Below are 12,272 nucleotides of genomic sequence, written 5' to 3'. Positions count from 1 at the left end.
AAGTCAGCCTCTGGAGCGGTCTCTATGGACGTGCTACCTGTAATGAAGGTTGATCTGCCTGTGATGCTGAACGATAGGCGATTGGGTCCGCCTGGCTGTCAAAGACTGCTTTCTGTGTTTTGAATATTTCAGATTAGGCATTAAGCCACAACTTGCTAATCGATCGAAGGAATCTCCGACGTTAGGGCCGACGCTTAAATCTCGTGTAGACTACCACCTAGAAGGCCTTCGACTGTGGCATTGCTGAGAGCACTAGTGAGGAGGGTACGAGGAGTGACATCTATGGGTGTTGTAGACCTGGCAGGTATACGTTCTCGTCAAGCTCCTCGGCCAAGCCAATAGCAGAGACGTCGTAACGAACGTCATCCTTCTGGTCTCGAAGCCTGCCGCATGCACCATCGCGCGCAAAGGTTATAGTTTCCTTGAGCCATCCTACATTGGCCACCATGTGCGCCCCATGATCAGCGCAATAAAGCTCGACTTGGCAATTCGTTTCACGTAGTGCAACGATGTTGGCCTAGCTGGCTGCTACAAACCGTTGGATGGTATCAGCGGATGGTCATGCTATGCGTATCCACCTGGAGAGTTAAGCTCGACTAGGACGGCCACTGGTACCGACTATGCGAGCACGTCATTCACCAGCACGGCATCGACAGCTATGAGTAGCAGAGGGGTAGACACCTACTCAACATCCTCGATCTCGTACGCTACTTCCTCTACTGGTGTCAGCAGCGGTGGCTTGACTTGCGGCTTATCTAGAGTTGCGTGTGGAATTGTATTTAATGCCACTGGCGGCCAGTTGTTGTCCATATGGGAACTACTGTCCGACGTCCTCAACTTGCGTGTTCGATGATGTGGAAGACTATTGGGCATGTTGTCCGATTGGAGAGCAGTGCGAGGGTTTGGATTATTCAAGTGCTGACCTCCTATTACGTGTCTCCATCGCCCTCATACACGGCACAGTCATATGCCGGTCGCTCAATAGTGTATGGCGGTGGACGTTCGTCTACGGATCACTATGCTCGAATCTCGAGCTTAATCTCAGGCTCCTCGCGCATAGTCTCCACGTCAGTCGCTTCTGGCTGGCGACCACCCTCAGCAGCGACCGCAGAGGCTAATGCAGCATCGTCGCGAGATGGTGCAGGACAGAAGAATCACGTGCTATCTTGGGCGTCATTATTTGGCATGGTGGGCATAATGGTGGCTCTCTAGCGACGACAGCGGTGGCTCTTGTTGACGGGGATCTAGTCAAGCGCAGCTTGAAGCTGGTTGCACGATTGAAGTGCGGTTTGTGCCGCGATATCATCAGCCAGTAGTTTGTGGAACTTGTTGTATGCAATGAAATGGCCACGGGCCTGTCATTAGCCCGCCGTGAACTATATCATCGAAAATTATAGTAACTATAAAAGCTTTAGAACCGCTTTACGTACACACGATCGAAGACCAGGCGGTGGGGTATCCTACGGACTGTTCCTTTAAGTGAGTGAGACATGCAAGTATTGTGAGATATGGTTCGAAGTTGCCTTGCTTATATAGATATGACTCCGGGCACATAGTAAGCGAGACCGGACGTAGATTATGGCAGGACGCTGTAATGACTTAGTGACCACACCCGTGTACTATGGATTTCGAAAGGCGCGGAGTCTTTTCACGACATAGCTCGTATGCTGCTTGATATAGAATTGCCTCCTATCGTCTTTGCGACGGCGTACATCCACCTACGAGAGACCCGATCCGCTAGAACTACATCTAAGCAATAGTCGAACCATCTGCAAGCGCTGGACAAACAAGTCCAACACTCTTGCCACCAACAGTGTTCGCCTGCTGCAAAGAGCTCGCAGTAAGCTTCAGGTAGCACACTCCTTGGTCTTTGGCAAGCCGTGCTGTCGCAGTACCAGCACCTGCACAGCCCGGATCAGAGTACCTGCAAAAGTCTTGTCAGCGAGAACGCTTCTCGAGCATGAAGCATATCAGGTCTTACAAGATGGCCTTGCACTCATAACCTTTCGGAACGGCGCCATCGAGACAGATGTTGGCCGAGATATAGGTAGAGCCTGATGGGTCGTCCATGCATGCACCAGACTTGAGCTCGAACGGCGTGCCAGCTACCTCAGAGCCCGCTGCACAGGAAAGCTCCTTGTAGAGAGTGACCGTGGCGTTGGGGTAGACGATCGGAGCAGGAGCTGGAGCCCAACCATTGTTGTTGTCGCCCCAGCCATTGCCTGGGAGCGCGGCAGCGGACGCGACGAGAGCCAGGGAGGCGAGCATGGTGGTGAGTGCCGGCGACATGATGAGTGATGTAGCTGTTGGTACGGAGACTTGGTTGACGAACAGGAAGGATGAGTAACTGTTGTGAGGGCAGAAGATGAATGACAGTAGGACCTTCTTCGAGCGAGGTACTCATCTTTATACCTGGCCATCGTACGGAGTTGTCCCAATATCTCCATAGGCCTGTCCACTTTGCTGCATGGCTGGAACATTGGATTCTGCGTTTCCGCAGCGCATTGCCTGCTCCTGGCCGAGCTGATGTCAAATACCAAGACACCTCTCGCCTTGTCCTCCACCATTGCGAGGATGCTGTTCCACATCAGCTGCACCTGTTAGTCTCCATCGTTCTAGCTCTGGCGCCTCTGGATTGTTCATCCGGTCGGTGAGCGAACATGATCGTCGAGAGTTGTGCTAGTGGGGTAGCCTTTGCATGACTTAGGTGGCTCCGCGAAGAAGTGTCTTCGTGCGAATGGCGTATTATGGCGGTGCCAATGTATGTGTTGCGATCGGCGAACGTGGTAAATTCCTGCGAATCAGCTCCAACATGAGCGTTGGGGGTGCTTAGGAGCATTAGATGCCAAAGGATCAGCCAGTCCCTAGTCAAGAGTCGAAGTCAAGTCGCTGGATCAATTGAGCTAGCGAGTTCGGCATCTCATGCATATGTGGATTGCATAGGTGTTCGGCAAGGTGTATGTGGGTTTAACCTAGCGCGGACTTGTGGTCCGAGAGGGCAGCATATGCATGTCGTGCCTGGAACGAAGTGATCGCCCACGTGCATCGAATATCTTTTGAGTTCATGCGTGTTCTATCGTCTACATGCATTGCATAACGCCAAGGTTCAGGAACGGTAGTGCCATGCAGTAGTGCATCTCTATCGATGCGACTGCAAAGCCTATAGAGTGCCGACATTGCTCTATGGCGTGCAACTAATCGAGATCGCAGACAAGGACGTGTAAAAGCTTGAGCGTCGTAGTATAGCGAACGATGAGACATGGCTCTGTCGGGAACAGCGTGATTTCCTCACGAGAGAACGGAGGCAGCCCAACTTTGGATTCAGTCTATGCAAATCCGTGTAAAGCTGGGATGCAGTCTAGCCGGATGTACTCGGACTTAAAGGGTGGTGTAGTAAAAGTCCTAGTCACATCCCCAGGACCACGCCTATTCAATTGCTCTAGAACCGAATCTCTACATAGCTATCATCTTTTCTCGAGCCTCATACTTCTGTCCGTTCCTGCTACCGCCATGACATGCAGGACAAGTCCTTCCGTGAGCGATAAGCAGGAATTGTAGGTCAAACTTCTGTGCCTGCGCGGTCTCGCGATTGGATATCGCCGGGATCCATCCCTAGAGTCCTGCGAAGCGAAATACGTGCGTATCGACAGTAAATAGGTTTCGTTTCAGGCACTATCCTACAATAACAAAGGCACATTTTGGTCCGACGCCTCTATAATTTGTAAGGTCCTTTATAGCTTCTTCGTCGGCAGCGTTAAAGAGGTAGTTAAGATCCTACTTCCTATAGCGATCTTAGACCTACTAAAGTATATTTATAATAATATTACTATAATAATTACTTATTTAGGATTAGTAGATTATTCTAAGTTTAAAAAAAAAAAAGGAGTAGAGTTAGGGTTAGAGAGTTCTAAAATCGATATAGAATAAGTTTCTCTACTATCTAATAAAGTAGCTATCACGATCCGCCTCCCTCTAGCCTACTATATTAAACTTCTAAGGATATACTATAAGAATACTATCTTAGCAAAACTATAATATATTAGTAGAAAGTAAAAGTAAACCTTTTTATATTCTTTCTATTTAATATAGTAGATAGTAGAACGCTTAGTACTAAAAACTCTTAGTATACTATATAAATAATATAATAACTTTTAAAGATATAGCTACTTTTTTATCTAGCTATAAACGCTATTACTAAGGTAAACTAGCCTTTATTAGAGTATTTTAACCTACTACTATAATATAGAACTACTAATACTATAATACTATATTATAATTATAGTAAATAAACTAAGTTAGATCTAGATACTATCGCTCTAAGAAGTAGGAGGTAGAGTATAGTTTTATAGCTAAGCTATAGGCTAAAGAAGAGTAGGTTTATTATAGTAGAGAGTTATATAATACTCTTTTATTTAGCTTTAAGTACTTTTTATTAGATTATATATAGGTATCTACCTACCTAACTAATATAAGGCCTAGGAGGCAACTAAATATTAATAGGATCCTAACCAATATAAGGCCTAGAAGGCAACTAAACATCAATAGGATCCTCCCCAAATCCGGTAAGGCGCGAAGCTGCACGGTCCAGATTTTAGTAGGATCCTATTTAGTAGGATCCGCACTTCTAGAACTACCTGCAGGCGCCGTTCTACACGCTAAAATAGGATGCATCTTACTCGTAGTACTCGATTATCTGTCCGGTATTATTTCTAGTACGTCTAGATAGTATTTCGTAGTACTAGGGTTAGGGTATAGGTGTACGCTAGTAGTCGTCGGACGCGCGAGGGCGTACGGACATACGCCCGTACGTATAGGAGCGCGGGGTAAAGTATAGCCGCCTCCGCGAAGTTCGGCTACTCCCGAAGACTACTACGGTAGTAGTCTTTAACTCTACTTACCTTAACCCTTTAACTCTACTTACCTTAGCCCTCCCTACCCTCTATAAGCTATATAAGGCATATATAGCGTTAGGGTATATACGCTATAACTCCCTCCGACGTATTCGTGCCTAATACCCTAGCTCTAGCCTCTATATTATATAACTTTAGCGTGCCCTCGAAGCTACGATATACTATCTACCTTCCGTATTCCGTAATATAGGTAGTAATAATAGAGTCTAGTAATGCTTATACTGCTCGACAACCTCCTCTACTCCCTTCTCCCTTCTCTCTACCCCCTACGCTATCTACTATCGTATTATTAGCTACTCTACGGTAGAATTAGATAACGATATTAACCTACGATATTAACTATAGGGTGGGCTCTCTACCGCTAGACCTCGTACGACGTCTATTTACTTAGCGCTACGCCTATTTACTTAGCGCGATACCTATTTACTTAGCGCGACACCTATTTACTTAGCGCTACGTCTATTCACTTAGCGCTACGCCTATTTACTTAGCGCTACGCCTATTCACCTAGTGCTACGCCTATTTACTTAGCGCTACGCCTATTTACTTAAAATATTTACTTCTTATACGGCCAAACACGGCTACTAGCGGTGTTATACGCTAGATACGGCTACTAGCGGTATTATACGTAGCTATGCCTTCGCTACAAGTACCGACCTTTAACTCGCTCGAGAACGTACTTCCGAACGCCTATAGCTAGTAAGGATATACTACAAGCACTAGCAAACAAATAGCACTAGCACTATACCCTCCTTAAACGCTATACCCTCTTCGAATACTATACCCTCCTCGAATACTACTACTACACCCCCTCGAATACCGCACCCTCCCCGAAAACTATACCCTCGAACACTATACCCTATTAAATACTATACCCTCCTCGAATACTATACCCTCTAATACTACACCCTCCTCGAATACTATACCCTTCTCGACTACTATACCCTTCTCGAATACTATACCCTCCTTAAATATTATACCCTTCTCGACTACTACACCCTTCTCGAATACTATACCCTCCTCGAATACTACACCTACTACGAACACCCTACCCTTAGTATATAGAATACTACACCTATAGTACCGAGTACGATAGCACCTTCCCGCCTCGAGTAGGCGATGCCGCTTACTACCTAGACGCTAGCCGCGCTAGCAAACTAGCTCCTTATAGCGTATAAGGCGTTAGGAAGGCTTAGCGTAGTAGGCTAGTAGGTTGTAGGTAAGTACTTAAGGGCTACCGACCTTACGTATATCGGCCTTATCGAAGTATATAGGAGTAGGCTCGGCGAGGAGGATAGGGGCGAGGTTTAGCGGCACTTAATAAGTTAGCTTAAGGAGAAGGCTAAGGATATAAACGAGGCGGCCTTCGCGGTAAGTAAGTAGGTTGAGGTCGACTATACGTAGAAAGTAACTAGCGACGAGGACTTAGAGGATACCTACCGAGGCTTCTATACGGCCGCAGCAGCTAGTCGTACTACGAGGGACAATAAGGCGGCGCTCGCGAAGACTATTAATACGGTGTAGGGTGATGCTATACTAGGGATTAGGCCTCTAATAGGGGTTATTGAGATAGGCCGAGAAAATCCTATTCGCTAAGTCGCTAACTTAGCTAAGGCAACTAACGTCCCTAGGTAGTCGTAGAAGGACAGACTAGTGCTTACTCGCGATGCTATTAACTAGTATACTGTTCTACGCCTATAGAGCAAGGACGTAGGTCGGGGCAGATAGTCGAAGCCCGACGTTGCTATCGTATAGGGCGATATTACCTCCGCCGCCGGCATCTTAAGAAATATATAGTACCGTAGTATAAGCGAATAGCGTAGCGCGGTATACTTATCGACTACTCTCTACTAGCTAGCGGCTTTCTACGACCTTATCCCCGACGACGATAGTTAGGTACGACGGATCCCTAGCGGCATCGAATCTATCGGGATCGGCTTTAGCAATTATAGGTAGTAGGACGCCGAATACGGTCGACTACGCGTCCCGTCGATCTAACCCTCGGCTTTAGGGTATAGCGCACCCTTACGACTCCTACCTAGTGTGCCTAATCCCTAGGCTAGTATCCCTCTCCCGTATACTTCTAGGATTAATAAAGCCTAAGAGCTCGGAGCTCTAGCTAGAGCTATAGGGCCTACTACTAGCCTACTACCCTTACTATTTTCGTAGTTGCTAGGGCAGCAGCTAGGTAGCCTCGAAGAGTACGTTAATTAGAGCACCCTAGCGGCAGCCGTAGTAGGCCGCTACCGTAGGGACTCGTCTAATAGGCAAGGCGGGGTTGGTAGTAGTCCGTTCTTACAACTAGGTAGTACTAGATCGCCTAGGGCGTCGCGTTATAGTAGACTCGGCTAGAGTAGCGACTTAGGTATATAGGGGCGCCTAGGTAGCATACCCGAACAGCTAACTACACCTCGTTAGTAGAGTATAGGCGAGCTAAGCCGTTCGAGGAGCCTAGGCGTACTCTCCGCCGACCTCCGCGACGCCTAGCTAAGATCCTCGCCCTTCTTTCCCGACGCGTAGCTAAGATCCTCGCCCTTCTTTCGCGACACCTAGCTAAGATCCTCCCCCTTAAGCCCGCGCTATAACGATAGCTCTATCGTCTTCTCTAGGCTACCCTAGGGTAGCTAAACGCCGGTCTAGCATACTCGGCGGAACCTTTCTAACCCTACTAGTATAAAGCTGTCGTCCTAGCTAGATCGCCTAGCTATATCTAGAGGGCTAGGTAGCTTCGAGGGCCGTAGGCGTAGCGAGGCCGTCGACTTACTCTATAGTAGGTTGCTAAGGCCGTCGCGGTCGCCTTCCGTGCTAGGAGGTAGGCGCCTAGAGGGTGAGGTTACGCTACCCCGCAGGCCCCTACTAGCTACCCCTACTACCGCACTAGCTACCTTCGCCTAGGAAATGCTAGAGACGTCGGGATCGCCTCCGAATACTATCTTCGAATAGAAGGGTAGGCCGTACTAATGTACGCCCTTCGCCCTAGCCGGTATTATCGAGTAGGTCAACACTACGGGGAAAGAGCTAGTAAAGCCCGATACTACCGTCGCTCCGAAGCTAGTTAAGTTTCTAAGGTACTACCGGAGATCCGGTAGCAACGTTAAGCTTATATACTATAGCTACGCTAGTCGGTTCGCCTAGTCTCTCGGCATAATTATCTATAGTATTAAAGCCAACACTATATATAGCAGGCTAGCTTAGCTAGCTTAGAACGGCCTTAGTATCGCGACAAATCGGAATAAGAACTTTAACTAGTTCTTAGTCGCTGTACGCGATCGCTACGACGTCGACTCGCTCGGCCCCTTAATATAGGATAGCAAGCCGGAAGGTTTCTAGAAACGCCTGCTACTAGCAAAATACCTTAGCCGTATTAGCTCGGCGCTTGGCTTCGACGGTGCGTACTAGTCTGCTTAGGCGGCCGATAGGACGATTAATTTCGATGGGCTGTTTAAGTACTAGAGAGACTATAGGCTATAGGAGATTATCGATAATAAGTACCGTATATACGAGTAGCACCTCCGCTAGATTAGGGGTAAACCTAACCTCGGCTAGAATCGCAACATAGTGTTCTCCCTCGCGTAGCAACTTATACGCTAGGACCTAGGCTACTACCTACTCTACGTCCTACTTCGACCCGACTATAACACCCGCGCTATCTCCTATCCGTACTATACTAAGAGCACGTAGAAAGGCGACAAGACGGCGTTTATATATATTAACTATAATATCCTACGACTCTAGCAAGGCCGTAGCGAGAACTAGATCTAGGGCTCCCTATCGCTTTCGAACGAGGACACTAATAACTATACCCTCCTCCTTACGCCTAGTATATATAAGAAGGAGAAGTTTACGTAGTAGGTAGATATACTAACCGCGGCGGGCGTAGTAAAGAACGGCAAGGTCGAGAGTATTAACGAGAAGAACCTAAGTAGGGATATACGGAAGAAGCTACAGGTCGAGGTAAGAGCATACCCCTATAAGAGAGGTAAGGTACGTATATCGATGCCGCACCTTGCCTACGGCAGCATAGGCCCCGCTACTATAGCGTATAGGACGATGCTACCCTAGTTCGTGTTCGAGGACAACGACGATAGCGATATAGAAAGCGCGGATGCTAGGTCGTAGGAGGAGCTTGCCGCATCGTACCGAGATATAGTAGCGCTACCTGCGACGCCCTCTAGATATACTAACAAGTACGGCATTATAAGCAGCCCTTACCTCGGCAACGTCGCCCTTACCGGTCTTAGTCCAATCTTAGACTCTCTCGTAGGGCGCTCGCGCTAGACATCCGCCTAGCCGACTATAGCGCTATAGAAGCTCCTTATAGATCTAATATAGCTAATCTCGGACCCAACTAGTAGGGGGTTAAAGGAGCACCTTAAGGCTTAGCGTAGGGGTGCGGCTAAGAGGTTTAAGGCGGCTTAGCAGGAGGTAGTAAGTTAGGAGCAGGCGTACTATAGGAAGAGGAGCTACTTCGGGGCGAAGAGTAGGTACGGGGGTGATCTACAAAAGATGTAGGCTGCTCGGCCTCCTACGGACTTTAGCGCGGACATAGGCGAGGCTAAGGATATAACGTAGGAGGAGAAAGCGTAGCTAGCAGCTAGCGAGCCCGATAATAGGATTACCTAGGCGAATAGGCCTCGCCGTAGTAAGCGTCTTAGGCGTATGCGCGAGCGGTTGTAGCGGGGTATAGTCGAAGATAAGGGCTCTTCCTCGCTATATAATAATAGGTTTAGCGAGGGCCCTAAGGGGTAGTAGACTAGGCTGCTCGTACTAGCCGAGCGTAGTGGGTATAATAATAGGCTAGGCATAATAGGTGCGGAGGGTATAGCAGACATAGGCGCACTAGGCGGATCGTGCTAGTGTAGCTTAGGGGGCGGAGGCTGGCTATATAGTAGTTAGCTATATAGTAATACTCGTCCTCTCGACTATATACTTATAACTCCCCTAGCAAACTTATTATATAACTATATTACTAGCAATCTTATACTACTCTAGCCGCAATTAATTCCTATATAACACCCCTACTACCCTATAACCTAGTAGCCTACCGCTACTTACCCTACTCTATATTATACCTCGGCGGCTCGTGTCTCCTACCTAGTAACTCGTCGCCGGAGCCCTATGTTGCTACCCCTACGTCGGTAGCCGTATCGCCGACATTATTACGGCGTAGGGTATGCGTCGCGTAGGCGGTCTGCTAGTGCCGCCGAGGACTACCGCCGTAGTGCTCTTCGGCCGCCCCCGGAATTTAGCCGCTCCCGAAGATTACTACCGTAGTAGTCTTCGGCCGCTCCCGGAAAGTTCGGCCGCTCCCGAAGATTACTACCGTAGTAGTCTTCGGCCGCTCCCGGAAAGTTCGGCCGCTCCCGAAGATTACTGCCGCAGTAGTCTTCGGCTGCTCCCGGGGAATCCGGCCGCTCCCGAAGACTACTACCGTAGTAGTCTTTAGTGCTACTACCCGTAGCGTCGCCACCCTCTACTAGGAATTCTATACTACTCGTAGTATTCGATTGTCTGTTCGTAGTTATTCCTAGTACGTCTAAATAGTAGTTCGTAGCTTAGCGGGCGGACGCTGTTTTGTTACGTAAGATAGCTTAGACTTTAGCGATTAAGCTAGCTACGACTATATCAACCCTATAGACAACGCTGCCTAAGAAGCTAGATAAGGGTATACGGATAGTAGCAGACAATGTAGAAGAGCACCTCGAATATCTTTAGAGCTACGGTGTTATCGTCTATCGTATATATCGCTATACAGTCCGACAACTCGAGAATCACCTCCGTATCTATTATATAGGAAGCAGGCAGGACCGAAGGGATGTCGTACGTCTATTCGCTAACCGCCTACTCCGGGCGCCGGCAGATATTCCACTTCCGCTACTACTTTTAGAGCCGTTCTAGTCTCTTAGCCTACTAATAGAAGCCTTTATCTACAACGAGGAGGAGTATAACGAGCTTAGTGTTAGCCGAGACGTAATCCGTAAGTATTATAATCGTGTCTATAACTAGAGAGCTAGCGTAGAGCAGCCTACCTACTAGCGCTAGGTTTGGGTCTAGACGTTCTTTAATGCTGCTAGGCTGTAGCGATATTTTACGGTAGACTACGACGGAGATAATAGTAGAACGGAGGCATACCCTAATACGGAGAGCGCTCCGAGAAGGGGCATCGTCGGTAATTCTACGTAGGTACAGACGGTTCTAGAGAATTAGGACGAGCAGAACGAGAAGCGCCGTAGGGCGCTTAATATTGCTAATAAAAGAACAGCTAAGACGGACTATATAGGATAGTTTAACCGCGTCGGCTAGCCCGAACATCTCGCTAGGTATAATCTTAAGTATCTAAGTCGTCTTAGTCGTCTACCGGATCGAGATAAACGCCTTCTACGAAGCGCGGCGGAGCTAAACTCTGCTCTAGTCGAGAGATATGTCGCTACGCTACTATTACTTAACTAGGAGACCCGACGATAGCTACGAAGTGCGAAACTCTCCGAGCCTAATGTCCGACTATTAAGTCGACTATAGAACCTAACGAGTTAGCAGACGTACACGACGTACATAACGCGGCTACTTTGCTATAGCATTAGAGTGCTCTAGAGCTATTAGGATCAAGATCGGCGGGTAGAGACTAAGTAGGTAAGCTTAGCTAGCGATAGTTCGGAGACTATAGGTAATAGCGACGAGGACGTAGAGACAGACGCTAGCATAGACAACGAAAGCCTAGGTTCTAGGTGCGTAGTTAACGGTTTTAAGGATGCTCGTCGTCTATACCTATAGGTTAGCCGATAGAAAGAGCTGCTTAATAGGGTCGTATAGAGCTTTAAGCGAGGCTTAGGGGACCGTAAGCAATAGGAAGCATTGCTTGCTTAGTACGAGTCGGTTATCTTCTAGAATGTCCGTAGTTTAGTCTTTAGTAGCGCTGTCCTACACTTTCTAGCGGTACTTGGTATCGATAAGGAGATGCTTCGATTACGGGGCGCGAATAACTTCTCGTATATGCTCGCTAGAGTAGTATACTATATTCGTATGCTTGCGATCGAGGTAATCCTGCCTAGCGAGCAGCGTAGTTAGTAGGGCCGGGAGGATAATACGCGTTTTCGAGCGGTCCGAGAAGAATTTCTCGCCGACGGGTCGTACAGCGTTATAAGCAAGATGCTTAGTCTCTTAGCGTATAGTAAGCATATAGCGCTTAGTTATAGTAATACTAGTGCAGTATCGTAGGACAATAAGAAGCTTAATATAGATTACCGTAGACGGAAGATCAATCTCGCTCGATTTAGGAAGATAGTTTAAGACGTAATTACGGAAGCTAAGTACAAGCTATAGAGCGAGCTAATATAGACGAAAAGTAATAGTCGCTTTAACATC

The 12,272-nt window shown here is 47.8% G+C and overlaps 1 protein-coding gene across 1 annotated transcript; it reads right to left on the bottom strand.

The window, feature by feature from the left end:
* Positions 1-1,749: 1,749 nt before the first annotated feature.
* LTS14_002311 (uncharacterized protein) lies at positions 1,750-2,289 on the bottom strand (the record flags this gene model as incomplete). Its single annotated transcript, XM_064835017.1, has 2 exons — positions 1,750-1,924; positions 1,982-2,289. The coding sequence occupies 2 exons, from the start codon at positions 2,287-2,289 to the stop codon at positions 1,750-1,752; spliced, it is 483 nt and encodes a 160-aa protein (XP_064696952.1).
* Positions 2,290-12,272: the final 9,983 nt, after the last annotated feature.

This window comes from Recurvomyces mirabilis, assembly GCF_035927965.1.
Source record: "Recurvomyces mirabilis strain CCFEE 5264 chromosome Unknown scaffold_5, whole genome shotgun sequence".
NCBI classification, from domain to species: domain Eukaryota; kingdom Fungi; phylum Ascomycota; class Dothideomycetes; order Mycosphaerellales; family Teratosphaeriaceae; genus Recurvomyces; species Recurvomyces mirabilis.
This window is presented reverse-complemented; position numbering and strand designations above follow the sequence as displayed.